At 36.9% G+C, this 24,319-nt stretch overlaps 1 protein-coding gene across 1 annotated transcript in view; it reads right to left on the bottom strand.

Annotated features, from left to right (window-relative positions):
* Positions 1–17,054: 17,054 nt before the first annotated feature.
* Positions 17,055–24,319, bottom strand: part of LOC103594543 — a 26,335-nt gene continuing 19,070 nt past the window's right edge. Inside the window, exons 4-5 of the mRNA XM_008577769.1 lie at positions 22,712–22,811; positions 17,055–17,116 (exon numbers count right to left, since the gene is read on the bottom strand). Of these exons, the coding sequence (XP_008575991.1) occupies positions 17,055–17,116; positions 22,712–22,811 (162 nt within the window). The remainder of the gene's footprint in view (positions 17,117–22,711; positions 22,812–24,319) is intronic.

The raw sequence follows: 24,319 nt of genomic DNA, 5'->3' as shown, positions 1-24,319 counted from the left end.
GTGGAAAAGACGTTATAAGAGAGTGCTACTCCCCTTGTGTCTGCATTCTCCAGTTTTTACCAATTGACACATTAGCCTCCACTTGGCCTTTATAAGTCTGTTAAAATTTTAGGTGAACTCTTCTTATCTGTGTGTATCTCCTCTCTAGTGGTCTAAGTCAAAACAGCTTGTGTTCCTCATATCTCCTTGGAGGTGCTTTTTACTTTTTGGAATTCAGTTTTCTCGGTTTTGCAACTTCAATTCTCTTAAGGTCTCAAGAAAATTTATGAGTTTGTATGTTATTCAGATTTTTAATGGCTATTACATTGGAAATGACTTTGTTTTGTTTGTTTTCAATTCATTTTCAGTTCTCTCTCTAACACTGCTTCTCAGAGGGTATTTCCCATAACAGGACTTACAAGGTTTGCTCTTTGCCTTCTCACACAGAGGGTCTTACATGCTATGTCATATAAACAAATTTTTGCTAATATGAAAATTGACTAATGCACTTTTTTCCAGATATTAAAATACCCAAATTCAGAGAGACATTATTTTTGTTTTGTTTTGATTTCAGGAGATAATTTAGTCAAATCTTATATTACAGGTATAGGACAGGATGACCTATTAATGTGCTGATATACTACTACCTTCTCCCAGTGTTAGAGATTTTAGAAATGCAATTTTATGTAGTGTGATATGGTTTAGTGATTTTTCATATAGATGGATTGCCCATGACAGATGGGTGATTTTCATTAGGCTGGTAATGTCCTACCAGTGAGATCCCATTTCTCTTGTATGAGAATGAATTTATATTCTGCCACCAGAACACTCAGCAGGACTCAGGGACAGAACTTACTTCAAAATGTCAAACATCTAAGCTCCAGATATAAGATAGATAATATCAAAATTCTGGCAAGTGAAACATAAATTAGGACATTCGTTTCTAAGATATAAGTATAGTTTAATGATACAAAACAGAGAGAGAGAGAGAGTGAGAGAGGGAGCAGGGAGAAGACTGGAAATTGGTGTGGCAAACTGTATTAGACCATTTGTGTTGCTTAAAACAGAATACCTGAAATTGGGTAATTTACAAAGAAATGAAATTTATTTATTACAGCTTCAGAGGCTGGGAAGTCCAAAGTCCAGGGAACACATCTAGTGAGGACCTTCTTCTTGGTAAAGAGTCCTGTTGAGATGCAGGGTATCACATGGGGAGAATGGGCTGAGCAAGAGAGCTCACTTTCTCTCCTGATCTCCTTAAAAAGCTGTCAGAACCATGCCCATCACTCCATTAATGGATCAATTCATTCACAAGGGCATAGTCCTCACAATCTAATTACCTCTTAAATGCCCCACCTTTCAAATATCATCATTGGATTTCCCACCCTTTTAACACTGTTACACTGAAAGTCAAGTTCCCAATACATGAACTTCTGGAGACACATTTAACTCAGAGCACAAACCAATCTCTAATTGGGTTATGGAAGAAAGTCCTACTCAAAAATGTCTGTGTGTAAGTGGGCCTGTGGGGAAGAGTGATGCTCAGGTGTCCTCATCCCATGTGTTAGCTCTGTGGCACCTGCTCCCCATCACAGCTGGCCAGTTGATTCACCCCATGTGACCTTGCTACCTCTTACTGGCTGCCTGTCCTACACCCCAGTGGCAGTCAGGGTAGGTGAAGGTCTACCCAGAACAATGTGGAGAGAAAAAAGGAATCACCAGAAAGTTCTACAACTCTAAGCTTCCACTGATCCTCTGCCACCCACTCACCCTGTTGCTAAGCACCTTCTGTGCCTCCAAGGGTCATGTTAAGTTATCGAATCCATCAGAATTGAGTTCGGGTAGCAGCCAGCTTCCATGTTAGTTCATTCTATTTCCTGGTAGGCATTTGTCAAAATAATTTGTGACATTTACTGTCACAATAATCCCAATCCCTAAAAAAATGCCAATTATATTTTTATATTGCCAAACCAATCGAATGCAGCAAACAAATAGGTGGGATAATGATAGAAATGAAGAGACATGGAGAACATATTATTTGGGATGAGGACTGTAGGCACACCAGGCCAGCAGAATAATGGTCTCTGTTCAGGTGAAACACTGGTGAGTATGTGGTGCACTTTTCTGATTCCCAAAAAGTTGGTGGGCTTATGTTTTAAAAGAAATTTAGAATTTAGAATGTAAACTTTCTGTAATTTAGCCCTTTGCACAGCTGGCAGTCTATTCAGTTTTATCTCTTTAAATTAAAGGAACCACAATCTAAGTGCTTAGTATTTGAATTCGTCATGGGCCAGATGTCATGTTTGTGACATTATAGTACAGCCATTCTGTAATTTACATCTTTTATGGGGTCTTCTAACTAAAATATTTCAGATGCAATTGCCTCCCTGGTTGTTATCAGTGGAGATCTCAGCGTGGTGAAGAATTTCACAGCCTACAGCCTAGAGATTAGGGTGTTTCATTAATGGAATAATATGTTAAATGAAAAGAGACTTGGTCGCTGAACTGGGCTCAGGTACCACATTTTGGAGCAATTACCATAATAAATTGTACATTAATATATCAAACACCATCAGATGTAGCCCAAACTTAAAAGGATTCCTGAATCATTTACATCTGGTCCCAACAGGAAGCAGCTGAGCTCTTTCAATCTGCTAGATAATGCAGTATTCTGAAAATGTGGTCTGGTTAGAGATAACCTGTTTTGGTACAGGTGTGAAAGAAGGAAGTCAATGTAAAATATCAAAGAAGGCAGAGACTTGTCTATTTTTTCTACTTCTATATCTCCATCTCCTAGAACGTAGTAGTCACTTAAAATACTCATAAGTAAATGATCCAGTGTTGGGAAAATAGAATAATTTAATCAGGCCCCCTCACCTGCACAATTGGGGATGGTGTGGTGTATTCTTTGTAAGCAAATTGTGTGTGTGTGTGGGTGGAGTTAGTGTGTCTGCATGGTGCTGCGGTTTGGCTGGCGTCTGCCTTGGGCATCCACCCATGTGGCCATGCTCTCCAACCTATGGCTCCAAGGACCTGTTTGCCAGTTACCTAGCTTGTAGACCTGCATGTGAGGGGTCTGGTGACCCAGCCAGGCATGTGAAGGGTTTGTGACCCAGTCTGGACAACAGGCTTGAGGGGTCTGTGAGCTCCAGACCCAGCCCTAGCTCGAAAATTGGCCCAGTCAGCAGGATTACAGGCAGGTAAAAGAGCACAACAATTGGAGTTGTCAGCAAGATTCTGACATTAGCCGAGCTCAACATTCATGAATCCTTTTAAGTTTGGGCTATATCTGAATGGTGCTTGATTTACTAATATACCATACAATTTTTTTGTGGTAATTGCTTCACAATGTAGTTCCTGAGCCTTGTTCAGCAGCCAAGCTTCAAGTGTGTTTTGTAACATTCATGTCACCAACAACTCTCTTTGCCTACTGTTGTCTACTTCCCTTCACCAATCCCAAGCTCAAGCTGAAAATTTCCAGACCTTATATTGCATCAAAATTCAGCATCAAATTAAACTTTACTTTCCTTAATGTGTATAGAAAAGCTGAAGAAGCATTTTCACAGCACAGGGCCTTGAGATTAGATTCCTTACATATATAAGATATGAATATAAACTTTTAGCTCCTATTGAACTTATTTAGGTGGACCCCCCTCTCAGTACAGGTACCTTCTGGAGGAGTAGATTTAGAATCAAGAAAGCTTGAAGTCAAATTCCAGCCCTGCTATTTATTGAATGGCTGTGTTAGTTAACTACCTTTTAGAAACCTTGGTTTTCTTATCTTTAAAATAGGAATAAAAATTACTTTGTATTAATTCTATGAGAAATAACTGAGGTAACACATAACAAGTGCTCAGGTGATATTCTTATCTCTCAAATGTTTTATGATAAAGATCAAAAGGTGAATTTAATGGTGTGTAAATTTTACTCACCAGAGTTGTTATACACAAAATAGAGCAATGGCCTTTAATAAAAGTGTTATATTGAAAATAATACACTTTATATTTGCATAATGGTACAACTTCAAACACTTTATGTATAATACCCGAGGTCTACCTAAGATCCTTCTAAATAAATATATGTGTGTATATATATACACACACATACACTCACACACATATATATATGCTTGTATCTCATAACATTTTGTCTATTAGAACTGGCATTATGCTAAACCCACAGATGTAATGATGCGTAAGACATGGTACTTGCTGCAATGGAGCTCACAGTCTGGCAACAGACACTTTAGCAAATAATTATTAGACAACATAATAACTAAAATTAATTATCACTACATTACAGGTATGAATATACTGACCATAGAAGTATTTACCTGATATTTTCAAGACTGTTGGGAAAATAAACTTTGAAAGTGAAAATTCCCATGCAAAGTTATATCAGTAGCCTTGATTCTGCTATTAGTAGCATCTAAAATACTACAGAGATGTAGGTGAAGGAGCAGGGGGCAAAGGAGCCAAGTGAAAAGAAGAGGAGCTTTGGAGTGAATCAGATTTGGATTCAAATCTGAACTCTTTCAGTTAGTATCTTTGCGAACATATATAAGTATCCTAACTTCTCTGGGATTTGAGTTCTTAAATCACAAAATTAGGGTAATTACTACCTCAAGAAGATATTTGATGCTTAGAGAAACAGTGGCCAAGTGTCTAGAAAAACTTCAGTTATCATTATAAGAGCAACACTGAAATGTATAGTTCTGTGACATAAACAGAACCTAATGCAGTGCCTAAAATATATTTAGCACTCAGTATAATAGAGAGGAACTCAATCCTGTGAACTTTTCATTCTTGAGCGCTTCTAACAAAAAAATGTATCATCCATCTGGCCCTTAGCACATTCAGCAAAGATAGCTAGTTATACTTTAATATGTAGAATTGGATTTATATCCAATTCTATTCTACATTCCTTGAAAGCTATAATTGTGTTGTGGTTTTGATAATTTTCTTTCATATCACTTAAAACCATGTTTGGTAGTGGATAACATAATAAATACCTTTTAAATGTTTGGCTTGGTCATTCTACTTCTTTTTCTATTTTGAATACTGTCTTTCAAACTCCAGAAGGATGATATAGCTACAGAAAATCTAGAAGTTTCCCTGTCCAGTCAATATAGGACCTCATGATAACAGCAGGGCTTTTGTTAGGATGATGGTAACAACACAAAACTTGAAAGAAATAACAGATTCTGGGTCTTATTATTATTATTGGGAGATATCTGCTTACAAAAAATAGTGGTAACATATTTTCAGATGCAAGTTTAAACATTCCAGTGGTTTGGTGTGGTGGCAATGGAAATATGAACATAGTCTAGCAGGGGAGACAACCTATACAAAAGTGATTTATGAAAGCCCTTCAATGTGGAGATTGTATCTCAAATATTGTACTTAATTCCTTATACATGAATAACACTTAATAAATGTTGAAACAAGGGCCGGCCCGGTGGCGCACTGCTACAGTGCGCCGCTTGGGAAGTGCGGCGGTGCTCCCGCCAAGGGTTCGGATCCCATGTGCAGACCGGCCACTCACTGGCTGAGCGAGGAGTGGGGGCAACACCGAGGGTTGCGATCCCGTTGCCGGTCCCGGTCCGGTGCGGGCGCGACACTGAGGGTTGCGATCTGTTGCCGGTCACGAAAAAAGACAAAAAAAGACAAAAAAAACCCCAAAACAAATAAATGTTGAAACAAGTAGTAAAGTAAACAATTAAGAAGATTCAGACTCTCAAGCATGCTTAACCACGATTTATAAAGTTTTGCCTTTAAGAAATGCATTCAGAGAGTGATTTGGAACTCAAGATGTGGCAGCATCTTCCCCAACTGAGTTAGTACCTGCTCTCCACCTGGTGGGAGGCGGTAGAGGACCAAGCATTATGTCAGCTAAAAGCGGGTGGTTTGGGGAGTGAAGGGGTGGGCCAAATGATGTCACGCTTCACATCAGTACTTGATTGTATATCTACATTTATACGGACAAGTAAATTCACCTTTTTACCTTACTAGACAACCAAATCATTATGTAAATGATGGGTGTTAAGTCTTTGTCCTCAAAATTTTATCAGTATAATCGCATCTCTATTTCTAGAAAAGACATGCTTAATATAGTGCTTTAAATTAGTCAATAACTGATGAACTTCATAAGCTCAGCCAAGTATGATAAAGTGCTGCTACCTTTCGTGATCACCTTTATAAGGGAAATCTTAAAAAATGTCAAGAAAATTTAGGAGTTTAGAGACATTCCCTGAAAACATATGCCCCTTTTTTTTTTTTTTGACTCTTAGCAATAAATGCCCTTGCTTAACTAATTGTTGGCATGCTTTCCAAGCTCAAAGAAGCACTGGATTTTACATTCAGAAACACTCACTTTCATTTGATATTTGAATAAAATATAAATACAGCCATCTTTAATAAATCTTCTTTTAGTATGCACTTTTCCGAGTCTTAGAGTTTATGTCATGTAATAAACACTACATTGCAGTCTGTATTGCATTATCTGATACTGTTTCATTATTAAATTTAAGGAGTTAAAAAGACAATGGCTGCTTCAGAAATTCAAAAGACTTGCATATGTATTTGGGCTCGGTAGACAGAGAAAACTCAGTGAAGGTACAATTCCATTTCCCTGTACTGAAGGGAAGGTAAGACAGGGAGAAGTAAAGAGAAACCATCAGGGAAATTGCCAGTAAAGGAAACAGGGGAGGACTGTAGATTGAAACAAAATAGCTTGTTGAGGAGATGAGGAAGAAACCAGCCTGAGTGGAACAAAGGGAAAGCCCAGGAGTCATAATGGGAAAGGGCAGTTGGGGCAAATTCGTGCTGAATTCCAGGTTGGGCTTTGCTATAGTTTGAATGTTTCCCCCAAATTTCATGTTTTGGAAACTTTGTCCCCAATTCATATGATGATGGTATTTGGAGATGGGGACTTTGAGAGGTAATTAGGATTTGAAAAAGTCATCAGGGGCAGGGCCTCTGTAATGGCCTTGGGGCTTAATAAGAAGAGGAAAAGAAACGTGAGCTGACACGCACACATGCTCTCTTGCTGTGTGATGCCCTTTGCTATGTTATAACACATCAAGAACCAGATGTTGTACTGCATGTGCTGTACAGTTGTCAGAGAGAGTGACTGGCAGTAAAATATCACTAGACAGGCAACAAGTTACTTCAATGTCTATAAACACTACAAGGTATGAAGTATACGAAAATATTGATACAAGTGGGAAACCCAGTAGCAGTCTATCTTTGGAGGGCAGGCTGTCCTGGCCTTCATGTTCACAAAAATTTCCACTCACTGCTGGTGTTCTTGTCTGATTGTGGTGAGAAGCAACAATCCAGGTCCTTGGAGAAACTCCATTTTCTCTTTTCTTTTGTGTCTTTGTTCCCCAGTATTTAATGTGTACTTGTTTTCCTTCTGTTTTGGCTATTATCTGGTTAGCCCTGATTTTCAGAAATTTGACTAGGTTTTGCCTAGTGTTACGGTCACATGCAGAGGCAGAGGAATCCCCACCCAAAATTTGAGTCAGATGTTGAGACTGATGACATCACACATACCTCAAGAAATAATGAAAAGGTTTGTTACTTATACAATTGAGATTTCATAGGCTAGCAGGGCAGGCCTTTCCAAGATGTCTGTAATAGCTTGGGAAAGCAAGAGAAAAAGAGAAAATGCCTCAAGATTTTATTGCTGTTAGGAGATGCGGCCAAGATGAGGGTTCCCACATGTGGGCAACAGTTTGCATGGCTTGAATCTCCCAGCAGGGCCAAAGGGGGCGCGTCCCAGCTTTCTTGTCAGTTTGCTCAGATGTGGAGCACAAGGGGAAGAGAGAATGATGACTTTGAAGAGTCATCAGCTATCAATCACAAATAAATGGAGTAAGAATCATCACTACACATAGGGTGTCTATGTTCATTTTTTCTTTGTGTTTGTATGCATGGAAGTTTATCCTGCTTGTTGTCCATTGAATGTCTTGTATTGTTAATTTGATTTTTTTTTTTTTTTTCACATTTTTGGAACATTTTTACTACAGATTATTTTTTTCTGACATATTTTCTCTTTTTTTTCCTGAGAAACCAAATACACATATGCTACATTAATTGACATGGTTCCACAGGTTACTGAAGCAATTTTTTAATCTTTCCTTCCTGTTTTCAGGGTTAGATAATTTTTTTATTAATCTGTTGCTTTGTTTACTAAAACCTCAAAAATTAAGTTAAGTCAATTCAGTAAAATTTTCATTTCAGATGTCATGCATTCAGAATTCTGAAATTTTAATTTTCTTAATAGTTTTGTTGTTCTCTGTGGAGGTTTCTCATCTGTTTACTCATTATAGCCATCTTTTTCTTTAATTTCCTAATCATACTTACATTAGGTGTTTTATTTGTATTTCTGTACCTGGCTTATTTCACTTGACATAACGTCCTCCAGGTTTATCCACGTTGTTGCAAATGACAGACTTTCCTTTTTTATTTAAGGCTAGAGAGTATCCCATTGTGTATATGTGTCACATTTTCTTTTACCCATTCATCCATTCGCAGACACTTAGGTTGATTCCATATCTCAACTACTGTGAATAATGCTACAATGAACATGGGAGTGCAGATATCTCTTTGACATACTGATTTCAGTTCTTTTGTATATATAATACATGGTGGAATTGCTAGTTCATATGGTAGCTCTAGTTTTAATTTGGGGGGAACCTCCATACTGTTTTCCATAATGGCTGTACTAATTTACATCCCCACTGACACTGTACAAGGATTCCTTTTTCTCCACATCCTTTCCAACACTTATTTTTTTATTTTTTTGATAATAGTTATTCTAGCAGGCATGAGGTGATATCTCATTGTGGTTTTAATTTGTATATCTCTGGTAATTAGTGATGTTGAGCAGTTTTTCATATACCTGCTTGCCATTTGTATATCTTCCTCTGATAAATGTTTACCCATGTCTATGCCTACTTTTTTTTTTTTTTGCTTTAAAATTTTTTTTTTATTTTATTAATTATTATTTTTTTTTTTACACTTTATGACATTGTTGCAGAGCAGTTGGGAGGAAGAGGGAGAAGAGAAAGGGGAAGGAAATGTGATGGAAGAAGGAGGAAGGAGAAGGAGCAGGATTGAGGCCTGTGGTACCCCCACATTCCCCCAAAGAGACTGGGGAGCTTCCAGTGTTGGCTTGATCATTGCTGGGCTAGGTGCAGATCTCAGGGAGGTGTGTCAAAAGCCCTCACCTCCCATAACCCATCTCAGGAACCCAGAGCCCTTCTTGCTGCAGCCTGGTGGTCGTTGCTGGGCTGGCTGCGGTATGGCTATTTTTTAATTGGGTTATTTGTTTTCTTTCTACTGAATTGTTTGCATTCCCTATATATTTTGAATATTAACCCCTTATCAACTATATGGCTTGCAAATATTTTCTACCATTCCATAGGTTTTCTCTTCACTCTGTTGATTGTTTCCTTTGCCTACACTCAATGTTTTAAAAATCCTTGTCTGCTGGGCCGGCCCGGTGGTGCACTGCTACAGTGCGCCGCTTGGGAGCGCGGTGGCGCTCCTGCCGAGGGTTCGGATCCCACATACAGACCGGTTCCCGCTCACTGGCTGGGCGAGGTGTGGGGGCAATGCCGAGGGTTGCGATCCCGTTGCCGGTCCCGGTCCAGTCCGGGTGCGACACTGAGGGTTGTGATCTGTTGCCGGACACGAAAAAAGACAAAAAAAAAAAAAAAAAAAAAATCCTTGTCTGCTAATTCCACCATCTTGATCATCTTGAGTTTTATATATATTTTTTTCTCCTTGTCAGTCTTTAAAACCTTTTTTTAATGTCTGAAACTGTTTTAATATATGCTGGCCCTTGTGGATAATACATTGTGGGGATTCTGGATTGTGTTGCCTTCTCTGAAGGACACTGGAATTTTCCCTGGCAGAAGTTAATTTGTTATTAGACCATCTTATTCTTGTTATGCTTGGTAGATTTCAATTTAGTCCCAGAGTACGATCTTTACTTTAGGGTATACTCTTTTCTCCTAAGACATGGTCTTTATGGGAGACTCAACTAAATATCTGAGGTAATCACTGAGGTCTCTCCTTTTTGGTTGGACCAGAACTCCAAAATCTCTCAGCACTACATGATCTCTGCCAGTTCCACTCAGATCTGAGCCTTATAGAAGCCACTTTCTCTTAGGTGTAAAAGGATCCATGAGAAAATCCCACACAGATTTCAAATGTTTATAGTTTCCTCAGGTCCCACCACCTCAGTTCTCTACATCAAAATTTCTAGCACTTGGGTAGCTCAGAGCTTATCTCAGAGAGACCAGACCTCCACAATATCTTCTCAGATTGCCATACTCTTCTTTGGCTCCATCTCTCTGTACTGCCAGCTGTGCAGCAATTGCCTTGGAACACGAACCTGGGGAAAATGAAGGCCTCACATTATATGGTCTTCTTCTCTATAGGATTATGGCCTGTTTAGTGCCAATGACCTTGCCTCATATATTTTTTTCCAGTTTTAAATTTGCTTATGGAAAGATGACATGTCTAACAACAGTTATTCCATTATAGCTAGAGAGGGGATTTGTACCCCTTGGTTTTGAAATGGTTGAAACACTAGAAAAACTTAAAAACTCAGAAGTGATATAACATCAAGAAGATTGCCATAATATTTTGTAACTTTTATTGCTTTACATTTTGCTCCAAATTACACAATACATTTAAACATAATATTTCTCAGTAGCAACACTGAGGTCATTTTTGCATAATATATTTTGTTCGTTATAAAGTGACAAAATTAACTGGAAATGGCTCATACTCTTTTTATTTAGTTAAGCAATGCTTATAGAAAATCTGAATAATGTAACCATAAAGTCAGGAAAGAGAAATGTTTATATCATCTTTCTCTTCCCATAAAACAAAATGTTTCTTTTCAATCCATCATAATAGTATTTTTGATAAAAACTGTACCTTCCCATAACATCAAATATGGCTTTTCTTCTTCTTAAACCAGTTTTTTCCAAGTTTTGAATTTGGAGTAAACTTATAAAAGAACATTATAATAGGTGATTTTAAAACATTAATAATAACTTACAATATATTTTCTACTTACCTATAAGTTTATTTCATAATGTTTACAAAAGTATCCAGATTTGTTAAACGATTTCCTTGATCCTCAGCAGGAAGTTTATTTTAAAAGAAACCTTGGGCCGGCCCGGTGGCGTACTGCTACAGTGTGCCACTTGGGAGTGTGGTGGCGCTCCCGCCGAGGGTTCGGATCCCACATACAGACCGGTTCCCGCTCACTGGCTGAGCGAGGTGCAGGAGCAACACCGAGGGTTGCGATCCCGTTGCCGGTCCCGGTCCGGTATGGGGGCAACACTGAGGGTTGCGATCTGTTGCCGGACACGGAAAAAGACAAAAAGGAAAAAAAAAAAAAAAGAAAGAAAGAAACCTTAACTGTTTTTACATTACTGTATAATCTGTTCATAAATTTCTTCCATATTTCTCTGAAAATGAGAATTTTTTGTGCTAGATGTACTTCATGTTATGGCTCTTAATTTTTACTCTCAGTGGGTTGAACATCTCTCCACATGCATTTGTAAACCCTTACTGGCTCCGTATCACATCCAAGCAATATATTCATAAGACTATTGTAGTTGAATTCAGTTGTAGCAAAAATAAATTTTAAACACTGATCATTTTCTCAGTGATTGGGAACCTTTGTTTTAAACTAAATCATGCCAGATCAGAAATTTTGTTTAAGATAATACAAAATAGGTATCCATGGAATTATAGAATTGAGCCTATAAAAATTCTTTTTTCAATTATAGTCTAGTAAAATATAGATTCCTTTTCTATAAAGGTCTGGGAAAGGAATAAAATGCAGAGGGGGTTTTATAATATTCAGCTGGAAATTTTCCTCTAGAAAGGGAATGACTAGAATTAATAGAAAGAAGGATAAAAGAGACATATTTACAGAGTTTCTGCACTGTGATTCTGTATTTCACACATATTAGGACAATTAAATTTGAACAAATCTATCAACAATATAGCATCATTTCATTTTTTTCCAGTTAAGAAACAGGAGGCTCAGAGAAGTAAGTAACTAATGTGAATTCAGATTATGAAACAATATTAGAATCCTGTTTCCAAACTTACTGTCAGTTTTTTTTGACTCCAAAAGGGATTCGGGGTGGGGGCAGGGGCAGAGGCGAGCAGCTACAATAAAGAGAAAGTAAAAAGAATGTAACAGGAAAAAAAAGAAGCTACTTTATTTTGCTCTGAATTGTGTCTAGAATTTTCACATTGACAAAGTCAGTGAGATTCTAGATGGCCTTTAAACTATTCAAAATTTTAGGCATCATAGTTTAGGGGAAAAAATGATAAAATACTTTTCTTTTCCTTTTATATTCATTCTGGAGTTCCTTGTCTTTATTCCATAATTGCTTCCTATCAATCCTCCCTTGAACAACAGAAGAAAAAAAATTAAAACAATGATTCACACAAGTAAAATAATAACCATATCATAACATTTCAGAAACTATAGAAACCTCTCATACCCAACTTGACCTCTCTGCAGTAATTTGATAGTGAGGATCCCTCTATACTTATAACTCTGCCCTCTCTTCCCTTATAAAAAACTATTTTTTCTGCTACTTCAGCACACATTTATTTCAGTCTTTTATCTTGGATCCTTCTACCAATCCCACCTAAAGTTCTATTCACGGCTTTTATATTCTTTTCTCTTTCTGCCTGTTTCCTTTGAGTGACCACATCCCTCTATCTCATGCCTTCAATTATTTACAGGCTGATTATTTTTTAAACCATAATTTTAGATTTAATCTATCTCCTTTAGCTTCAGAGCCTCAAGTGCCAACTTAATACTTATATCTGGCTTGTTGTAGATAACTAAGCACACAATCTGTCAACTTAACCTCTGTCTTATTTTAGTTAACGTTACCATCCATCTTATATTCTATAAATTGGAAACTTGGGATCATCTTAGTCATTTACTTCTTATTCTATATACCAAATTGAATTCAGGTTCTGTTTATTTTGCCTCAAAACTATCTTTGGAATCCTGCTTATTATGCTTCTGCTACTTGTTTATTTCATTCCCTTTGAATTAGCATCTGCTGAGTAACAGCTATGTGTCAGACTCAAAGAAAAAAAATAAGCCAGACAAAGAGCGACAAAAAAATAAAAATAAAAAATCAGGTATTATCATCATCATTATCCTATTATTTACATATAAGGAAATAGAGGCTCAGAGTTATTAAACATTGTTAAATACTTTAAGATAAAACTATTAAGTGCCAAAGCCTGTATGTCTCTCAGGATAGACTAGGTTATGCTGCGGTAACAAATACATATAACATGTGCTCACATTTCCTTGGTTAAAGCAAATCACCTGGACTTGCTTAAGTTAATAAGGATAAACAGGTATTCCTGCAAGGAGGAGGACGGAAATTTCAGTGAATAGCAGTAATTGCCCAGTCAGGATTTGAGCCTACATCAAACTGATGCCACAGAGTATACTTTTTAAACCTTGTTACCTCCCTGTTTTTAAATACCCTCCTCCCACCTCAAATCTACGGTTTTCTCTATACAGTCCTGAAAAGTGTTACCTTCAAACAGCAACATTTTGGGCCGGCCCATGGCACACTCAGGAGAATGCAGCGCTGGGAGCGCAGCGTCGCTCCCGCCGTGGGTTCAGATCCTATATAGGAATGGCCGTGCGCTCACTGGCTGAGCGCGGTGCGGGCGACACCACACCAAGGGTTGCGATTCCCTTACCGGTCACGAAAAAGACAAAAAAAAAAAAAAAAAAAAAAACCAGCAACATTTTTATCCTCTTTCTTAAGACCTCCATATGTCCTTCTTATGTTTAAAAAATGACTCCCATACTACTTAGTATGTTATAATTGATTCTTTAGAATCTGACCCTAACTGTTCTTGTATTCTAATATTCTGTTGTTTATAACATACTCGACTCACAACAAAAGTTTTACTGTTGGGGGTGGGGTTAGAGAGAAATTGGTAAAGGGCCACAAAAATGTTTACATTGTACATTGTGTAATGATTAAAAAAAAAGGTTTACTCTGAATACTCTGCAATATGGTATTGTATGTTGAGTGAGAACATGAACTCTGAAAACAGATTGCTGAGTTCAAAATCTTTCTACACCGTTTATTATCTCTCAGAGTTTGAGCAAGTTATCTGAACTCTTTGCGTTTCAAACTTCTAAACTGCAAAATTGGAATAATTATGGGCCGGCCCGGTGGTGCACTGGAGAGTGCGCCGCTTGGGAGTGTGGCAGCGCTCCCGCTGAGGGTTTGGATCCAATGTGGAGACCGGTTCCCGCTCACTGGCTGAGCGGGGTGTGGGCGCAACACCGAGGGATGCGATCCCGTTACCAGTCAGTAAAAAAGACAAAAAGGAAAAAAAAAATTGGAATAATTATACTACAACCTTAGAGAATGGTTGTGAGGAGTAGATGAGTCAATATGTACAAGTGTAAGTACATGGAATAGTGCCCAGTAGAAAGTAACCACTAAATATTTTCTGCATTATTAAATTATATGTTTTTCCATTTCATGCCTCCAAATCATTGAACATATTATAAATCACTTTCCTAGCAACCTGGAAAACTCCACCCTTTAAAGAGCTAGTCAAATATTGCTTCTTGTTTTAAAGAATTTTATGATAATGTGTTCTACAGAAGTCCCTATAATGATTTTCAATATATAGTAATTCACATATCCATCAGTTAATCAGCAAATATTAAGTGTCTTTCCTGGATCAGCATTGTGCTTGGCATCATGGGAACTTAAAATAAAAGGATAAGTATATGATCACTGCTCTGTGTTGGTGTATGTAATTTAGTTGGGGAATGATACCAACAAATAATTAGAACATAATTAGTCCTACACTTTGCAGTACCAGCTGCAAGTAACAGAATTAGAAAAGAAAGAATGTAGTATGGTCTAGACAGGCAACTTTAGAGAGAAAGCCATATCTTTCCCATCAGAATGAGCACCTTGAAGGCATGTACCATGATTGTCTCGTTCACCACCTTGTCCTATATCATAGTTTCTTCCACATACATTGTGTGCCCAATAAATATTTCTTGAGTGAATGACTGTCCAGTAGCTCACAGAGAAATTAGAACTTGAGTGGAAATAAGGATTAGTGTTTGAATATGACACTTTCTCAACATGGCATGGACTAACTCAGAAAACCTTGCTTTCCTACTCAACAAGATGAAAAATACTGAAAGAAAACAATTTCTTTCTGCATACTGTCCCAAAAGGAACATATATAGTAAAAAGGAAAATAAACCATGTATACAAATGTCAAAAACATTTATTAAAATTACATTTGAAGAGCATTTTAAAATTGGAATTCTCCAATTTCGAGTCAACAGAGTTAGGAAGATAGGATTTTTTCCTGCAATTTTTTTTAATCCACTTTATCTCTTCTCTGACAAGTCTTAGGAGTTCATTATTTTTATAGAAATAAGTTATTCTAGTCTGAGGCCAACATTCTGATTTTCTGTGGCCTCCAGGTAATTGTCTTGATTTAACACTCTTCTCTGCCTACTTTTGCTTTCCTCTTCATTTTTTTGAAGTTTTTTCTCCCTAGTTCTTTTGTTTGTGTTAGGGAGTTTCAGTCTTACTGTGGAGATATTGTAGTAGATTGAATTATGTCCCCCACAAACTCATTGAAGCTTGAATTGTGTCCCCCAAGTTTTATGTATTAGAAACTTGGCCCCCACTGTGACTGTTAAGAGTATGGGAAATCCTATTATAGTAACTGAAGGGTGGAGTCTTGAAGAGGTGATTGGAGTGTAGAACTGTGTAGAAGTGAATGGATTAAAAATGGTGGTCAGTGGCATGGTTCTGAGGGCTTTAAAAGAAGAGGAGAGTCTGTCTCTCTCTCTCTCTGCTTTCTCTGCTTCTGCCATCTTGCAATGTGAGACCCCTTGGTCACTGTCACCACCACCAGATGGACTTTGGACTTCCCAGCCTCAGAAACTATAAACAATAAATTTTGTTTGCTTATAATTCACCCTGTTCTGAATTTTTTGTTATAAGCAATGGAAATGGACTAATATAGATATGTAAAAGATGCAATGCTTTTCACAAGATATATCATGGCCTCATATTGAGACAGCCATTTTGTTCTACACTTCAGTTATTGAAAGAAAAGATGTTGTTTAAAGGTCTCTAGACTCTTGACTTGTAATCAGATGGGTAGATAGAATTATGGGTTTTCCCCCCAAAATGTAATCATAGTAAAGTACATCAGATAATTTCTTAAAAATTTTACATTCCAAGAAAGAGGTTGTCAATCACATTAAGGAAAATGTTTCTGTCCCAGGTCACATTTAGGATGAATTTTTTTCCCATCATATGGTGACAGTGACACAGGTGTCTTATGCGGCAGAATGGCAGGGCAGAGAGACTCTCAGTTCTCTCCTTTTAAAACCCTCAGAGCCACACCCATGACCACTATTATTAATCCATTGACTAGGGTATAGTCCTCCCAATCTAATCAGCTTGTCAAGGCCCCACCTTTCAATTACCATAATAGGATTTCCCACCCTCAACTGTTATAGGGGTATTAAGCTTAAATGTGTATGTGGGGGTGGAGGGAAATTCAATCTACAGCACCATAATTTATAAATTTTCTGCCAAATAAATATTCCAGAAATAAAGAAAGAGTTAATTTTATTGACAATGATTTCAAGAGTATGCATATTATAAGGAAAAGGAAACACTAATTTTTAACTTTGCAATGATTATTAAACAGATACATGGAAAGGCACAGACCAAATAAAAATAAAAGCACAGACCCTCATTAGTTCTCCTCTCTTTTGGAGAAACTGCTTCCCTGGCTCTTTGTACAAATTCAATATTTGTCAGCTGCTGCAGCCAAAATTTTAGTCATCAGTCTTAGTAAAAATGACTTCTACTTCTAAAGTGACTTCTCAACTTGAATCATGGTATATTATCAGCAATCAGTGAAAACAGAGGCTCCAGAGAAAAGGAGGTATATTTGTTGCATTTGCCTAATAGACTATTACTGTTTTCCAGTTTTCTGTTCATACATATAGTCTCCTTTCTCATCTAAAACCCAAGAACCTGGGGAAATGTAAGTAAAAGAAGTTTAAGGCGCCTCATCAGGGAACCCGATGTAATCCAAGCCTCCTCCCACTCTGTCCTTTTCCCTAACTGTTGCTTTGTGTTGCTCTGCCCCCCAAGTATTTGTCACCCCACTTCCCTTGTGTGACAGAGATGCAAAGGATTACTCAAAGCCCATCTCCTTAGAGCAGTGAGAAGCCCCACAGGGATTAACTTCCCAGGGACCCTCCAGCAAGAGGCAACCCTTCCTCGGGAAATTAACACCGAATTGGGGTTCTCTTCCTGTATTTATTTTCCAGACCAGGAAGTTACAGGAAGAGAATAAAGGTGGGGTTATAGTTTAACAGTATAGGCTGGAAACTTTCAGTGAAACAAGCCAGATGACATTCCAGTAGACAATTAAGTGATTTTACAGCAATTTCTCACTATCTTTACATAACAATCAGTAACTAGTCTGTCCTTGAGCCAGCAACCTTGATGTGCCACAAATCTTTATCTTACACCAGAGACTTATAGCCTGAGGAAAACTTCCAGTCCTCCACAAGGTTAATATCTAAAACTTCAAGACTTTGGAAAACCAGACCCTGTGAAGTACATATGCTTTTTAGTATATTCCACACCTAACTTCCAATCACAGTTGGACGTTAACATCACTTACAGAGGTTGTGGATGCTAATCTCTTTACCTTGCCACCTTGTGGCTTTAGATCAAACATGTAAGCAGCTGTTGTTGTCGTTGTCATTATTTCATTAGATAAAAACTCCTTAAAGATTCTGTATCATGGCCATTGTTTTTAATGCTACATCTGCTTTCTTTTAATAGTCTCATTTCTTCTATCTTTACCGTGCCACGGGTGTTTTGGGCTATATGCTAAAGGTAAAAAATTGCTTCCTCCCCAGCTATTTGCCACACTAATTCCTAAGCCAAAAATGCAGTTCTGCTTGTGCCCAACATCTTGTAATTTTGCATAACTTGCCTCCCACCCAACTACATGCACATACATATACTGTTCCTTAATTTTTTTCCAGAATTGTTGAGGCAAAAAACCTTGCCTTTTTTCTCCCTTTCAAAAACCAAATGTTTCAGTGCATAGATGTGAATATAAACATGTTTTGTGTGTACAAAACCAGAGAAAGCATTTCCACTCCAGCACAATCTATGCCCTAGTTCAATTTGGTTCAAATTTCACTACTCGATATTTGTGTCTGTAAAGTGTCATAAGTAATCCTTTTCTTTAGGTTTGAAGGGAAAAACATGTAGAAAATGGGAGTTCAATTTGGTTCAAATTTCACTACTCGATATTTGTGTCTGTAAAGTGTCATAAGTAATCTTTTTCTTTAGGTTTGAAGGGAAAAACATGTAGAAAATGGATGTAAAAAGGCCAAAGTCTCTTATGCCCAATAGCACCTCTACATCCACATACATCCCCTGACTGCCTAGGTATGGAAGAATTCTTGGGATAGACACCAAGAGACCAGGAGTTCCAAAAAGACTCCTACTTTGTAGAAGAACCTTCCAAAATCCCACCTTCCAAAACTGCCAACTTCACACTGCCTGACTCTTTGAAGTATTTGAAGAAAGCCACTGTACACAGAAGAATAAACTTAGTCTTAGCAGCAGAAATACATTAAAATGCAGTGATATTCTCCTTTATGTAGGATTGCCATATGGGCTTCAAAAAAATAAAAGAAACTCCTGATAAAATGTTGTCTACCAAATAAAATTAAAAAATGCATGCATCTAAGTGTCAAGATTTTATCGTCATTATCAATATCATAACCCCCTACCCTATTTTAAGGAGAAATGGTTTCTGAAAAATTGACTATCCTTCCTTGCTTGGATAGCTGTAGAATAGGTGTGGGTTTGCAAGTCTGTTGAATTGTTCTGCATAATAGAGTGAGGAAGCAATTACAGTTTAGGGAATTAGAAGAAAAGAGATGGGAACTGAAAAATGGGGAGGGATTGCATTGGGTAAAACTGATGAAGATTAATCCTGTTGATATTCCTCTGGGGACTAGAGGATTTGGGGAGCTAGATGTATCTGTTTTAGGAAATTTGCTGTGAGGTATATGATGTAAACATTTTGCAAACTTACCACAACCATTTCAATGAAACTTGAATTATCCACTCATGTTTTTCACTTGAGTAGGTTATTTCTGGGTAATGTGAACATGCACTGAGTTCTGTGTTTGAATTGTACAAAATAAAAAAAAAAAAAAAAAGAAGTGCCTACTTAGAGATATATTGGTATGTGAGAAATAAACTGACAGAAATTTGTGTTGCATCATTTTTATTTTTTTTACACTGTGCATTAGAAAATATTTTCTAAACCATGTCTTTTGATTATAACCAAATAAAAGATACAAGTTACTGTGCATTAGAAAATATTTTCTAAACCATGTCTTTTGATTATAACCAAATAAAAGATACATGTTAAAAATAAATGTTAAGAAAATCTCTTAACATTTAATTCTAAGTATTAAATCTCTGTTATTTAATTGCTATTGCTAACTTCTTCATAAATTATTCAGAATACTAGCACTTTCAGGAATAAAATGGAGTCAATTTTTAAAAATTTGGAGCAGAACTTATTTTACTAAAAAAAATTATTAGGTAATAATGTTTTACTAAAAAAATACTTAACAGGGAATATTTGCTCAAGGGAAGAGAGGCAGGGTATATCTGGGAAAAGGGCCAATGTCATTAAAATTGTGAACAAAAACACATGTGTGCCTGAGTATACAATTTACAATATGATTTCATAAATATGCATTTTGTGGCCTAAATATTGCTATTTCAATTTTACAGTTTAAGAAATGAGACTCAAAGAATTTGAAAGTGTTGCCCAAGTTCATATAGCTCATCAGCTTCAGCCTGCCTATACAAGATTCTGGACAAATTGGAAAAAATTTGTCTCCCTGGATACCTGCAGGCTGAATGTTGGCTGGATTTCGTCCTTACACCCCTTCCAGGCCTGGCATCACTGCACAAAACAAGCATTGCTCAACTTTACTTGGTTGCCCTATGCTTTCGAGACCCCTGCTATGCTTGCTCTTTGCCAAAGAGAAGGTCAAGTCTATTTATAACTAATTATCTTGGGCACAGGCACAGAAACCAAATTATTTTTGTACTTTGACTTCTAAACAGGAGTTGATGTTTCTTATATAATGATTATGACTTTAGAGAGCCAATGCCAATTTCCTGGTGAGCAGCCAGTGCCTCAATAGAAAGCGAGAATCACTCATGTTAAACACTAATATGTGTGAGTTGCAGAATTACATCACCATTTAGAGGAATATTCCAAAATAGCTTCAGAGCAAATATGATTTACCTAACAACAAAACTCTTGCTTCACTGTGGGAGCCAACTTGTGTAAGCAAGGATTAATACTCTATTTTATTACCATCTTAATTGGCATGAAAATGGAAACATTGAGTTAATTTGGATGATTTTTCTTTTCTTCCGTGGGAGCCAACTTGTGTAAGCAAGGATTAATACTCTATTTTATTACCATCTTAATTGGCATAAAAATGGAAACATTGAGTTAATTTGGATGATTTTTCTTTTCTTCCTTTTTTTTTTTTTTGCCATAATAGATACAAATTGATTTTTACAAAGTACAGGTTTTAAGCACTTTCCTTTCCTTCAGTAATATAATTTGAATGGGAATAAAACATTTAACATAAATGATTTTTCTTTACAACTGAAGCTTTCCATTTGAAAACAGAACCTTAACATCTTTCGAAAATATGTCACACTCTAACCTATGTAAAAGGATATGAAAGCAAGGTCATTTAGTGGAAAGATTATAGATTTTGACATCAGAAAGAACATGGTTAGTTTTTATTGGGGAGGGAGGAAGTTTTTTGTTTTGTTTTACCTTAAATTATCTTCTTTCTCTGAACTTCCATTTCCTCCTCCATGAAATGGCTATGTGCGACCCACAGGCTATTGTTTTGGATCTCCGCTTTCGTGTAATAAAAATACTAATATTGCTAAACAGTTTTCAATCAGCCGCCCAAATTCTTCAAGACTCAAACTGTCAGGGAATAGGTGCTTTACTCAGTCTGTTGGGTCAGAGGAAACCCCAAAGGAAGTTTCTCCTTGAACAGGAGAATAAGAAGGCTTTATGGGGAAAAGAAATAAAAGCAGCTAAGTGCCAGCTTCAGGCAGGAATAAAAATTGGTGGGGAGGGACATTCTAAAGCGACATGGGCCTTCTAGGCTGGGAGCCTGGGAGAACAATAGTCTGCAACACTGAGCTTGTGTTTGTGTGCAATTGTGTGTGTGTGATAAAGATTACTGTGAGAAATACATGAGATTATGCATATATAAAACTTAGCATCTAACAAGACATGATACTATCAATAGTACTATTATACAATATCATTGTAACAGATGACTTAGTTTAGTGGCAGAGGCATTCAATTCAAAGTCAGAATTTCAAGTATGCTATCTATTGGTTGTGTAACCTTGAACAAGTCACTTAACCTACAAATGGGACAGTTATTCATATCAAACCCTTATTCAACTTTCCAAATACTACTGTCGGAGTCATCTCTCCAAAACACGATGCTAAAAACCACACTCCTGAGTAGTCTACCAGAATAGTTCCCTCTTACCTTCAAAGTTAAGTTCAAGCTCCTCAATAGGACACACAAGGCTCTTTCCAACGAGGACCATGCATTTCACTTCCAATCCCATGTCAGTGTAATTTGTAATTTTAATCACGGCAATGAATTCCTCACTACCCACCTCCTCATCAGCTCCTCACCCTTTGAGACCAATCTCCATATTAAAGCCAAAGTATTATTTTTAAGAAACACAAGTCATGTTATTTCCTTATTGAAATCTATCCACAATCTTTTTCTTTGTTGTTAACATAAAAACAAAATTATTTTCGTAGCATGTGACACCCTAAAAGATCTGCCTCTGCCTGTTTGCTGGCCTTCATTGCTGTCTACTTGTTTTCTTCATCTTTCACTTGATGCACATTTATTGACAGACTACTGTGTACTAGCCCCTCCTGATGGTGGAGGGAATACTACAGGGAACAAAATAATAGCTCCAGCTCTCATAGGACTTACATTCTAGGTGGGGGTAGAGGTAGAGAGAAGTATACAGTTCATCAGAAGATAATAAATGCAGCAAGAAAAATAAAGCTCTAAAGAAGAAAAGAGAGTGCTGGGAGTATTTAATTGTAAATTGCATGGTCAAAGAAGACTTCACTAAGAAAACAATATATAAGCCAAAACCTAAATAAAAAGCCATCAGTCAAGTACATCAAGGTATAAAGCATCTAGATCTAGACGGAGGGGGGAAAAATGTAAAGCACCTGATATCCTTTCCTCTGTAAATTCTGTTCATAATGAACTTTGTTTCACTTTCCAGAATGTTCCATAAGTTTATATCTCTTTCTGATTTAACATCCCTTCTCTGTATTCAACTTCTACTTTTTTCTTCAGGTCTCAGCTTGGACACCATTTCTCAAAGATCATTTCCATGACCCCTAAGACCTATTTTGTCCCATTGTCATTCACTTAAAAAGTGCTTTGTAGTTTTCCTCACAATTTTTCTTACTCATCTTCTCAGTTACTTGTTCGTTGTCCCCCTGTCTTGCTGGGCTGCTGGAGGGTGAAGCCTGTGTTTTTCTTCCTCTTCCCTTCTTCTCCAGTTCCCAGCACAGTTCCAGGCACCTATGGGAATTCAATATTAATATTTGAATTAGTAAATTAATGAATTAGTAAAGTGTAAGTACCTCTGATTATGATCTCTCAATCGGAGTTATGGGACTTTAGCAGGAAAAAATCATATATTTCCTGAGCCTCGGGTTTTCCATTTGAAATATGGGGGCAAAAATATGGGCCTGTTTTGTATAGAAACAAAGAGAGAGAGAAAGAAAAAGAAAAAGGGGGAGGAAGGGAAAGAAAGAAAGAAGGAAATTAGAAAATACCACTTTGAAAATTTTCAAGAATTAACAAATATTTTGTGCTATTACTTGGAGTGTGGAACCGAGTCAACAGTTAATTTAACATTATTAATGGAAGGGACTCATTAAGTGCAGGAAATGATTTATTCCAGATCAGGATCAGAGAGAAAGAAACTGGATATATTAACAATAAATCCTGCCCTCCATTAAGGCTAGTTCTCCAGAAAGCAGGAGAAAAGCCTGCATATAATTTAGGATTTAGTAGTATTTGCAAGTAAATTAGCAGGTGAAAAGTTTCATAAGGCGATTGCATGAAAAAATTAATGGGAAACAAATGGCTGCTGAAAGGGCTCTAATTCCTAGCACTAATTCTTTGCAGTCCTTCTTTCTAGTTTTCTACAGTGCATAAGCAATTTAATCTATGCTCTTCTTTTATAATTTGTTCCTAAAATAATTTTTTTAGCTTTGTGAAAAAAGCTCCCAGTTTGTTTTTATTTTGTTTTGTTTTTTTATGAAAGTATTTTAAAATTGTTTTCAGAAACATTAACATCTTATGTAGTTTTTCACTTCAGTTATGTGCCTTTTGATATAATTCTGATGTTTTTGTAAAAGAACCTAATATTCTCTCAGCCCTGTGCTACCTATACATACTTGCATTTCCATATCTTGACATAGTTCACTAGAATCTAATGAGATGAAGAAATCTCACCAGTATGATATGCATTTCTATTAATCCCTATTAGTATTTGATAAAGTTTGCAGACCACTTGACTTTCTTGGGATGAACGACATTTCATCCCAGGACTTGAAATAGAAAAATGTATCAAACCACAAAGGGATAAAACTATAAAATTGAGATAACATCTGATTTGGGTTATATAATAATACTTTGTAGAGAGATTTTTCAAACAATTTCATTTATATTGTATGGCCATCAAAATGATGGGGTATATATATTTACAACCTTTTACAAACTTGATGTCTGAAACTTAGAGAATTTAAAGAAGAATGGAAGCACAGACACAACAAAACTTGGATGTAAATAAATCAAGGCTCCTTTTACCAAAGTCTGTTGAACAAGTTCCTTAGTCCAACTCCAGCTAGTGGACAGCATCCTACTCATTTTTGGGCATTTCTCTGTGCTTCTCCTACTTTTCCTTGCAATGCTTCACGTGCACATCCAAAAATAACAGCACTAGGGACTGAGTAGAAGGCGAAGTATCATAACACAAGACACTTCTTTTTTTTTTTTTTTTTTTTTTTTTTTTTTTTTTT

This window comes from Galeopterus variegatus, unplaced genomic scaffold, assembly GCF_000696425.1.
Source record: "Galeopterus variegatus unplaced genomic scaffold, G_variegatus-3.0.2 Scaffold1576, whole genome shotgun sequence".
NCBI lineage: Eukaryota > Metazoa > Chordata > Mammalia > Dermoptera > Cynocephalidae > Galeopterus > Galeopterus variegatus.
This window is presented reverse-complemented; position numbering and strand designations above follow the sequence as displayed.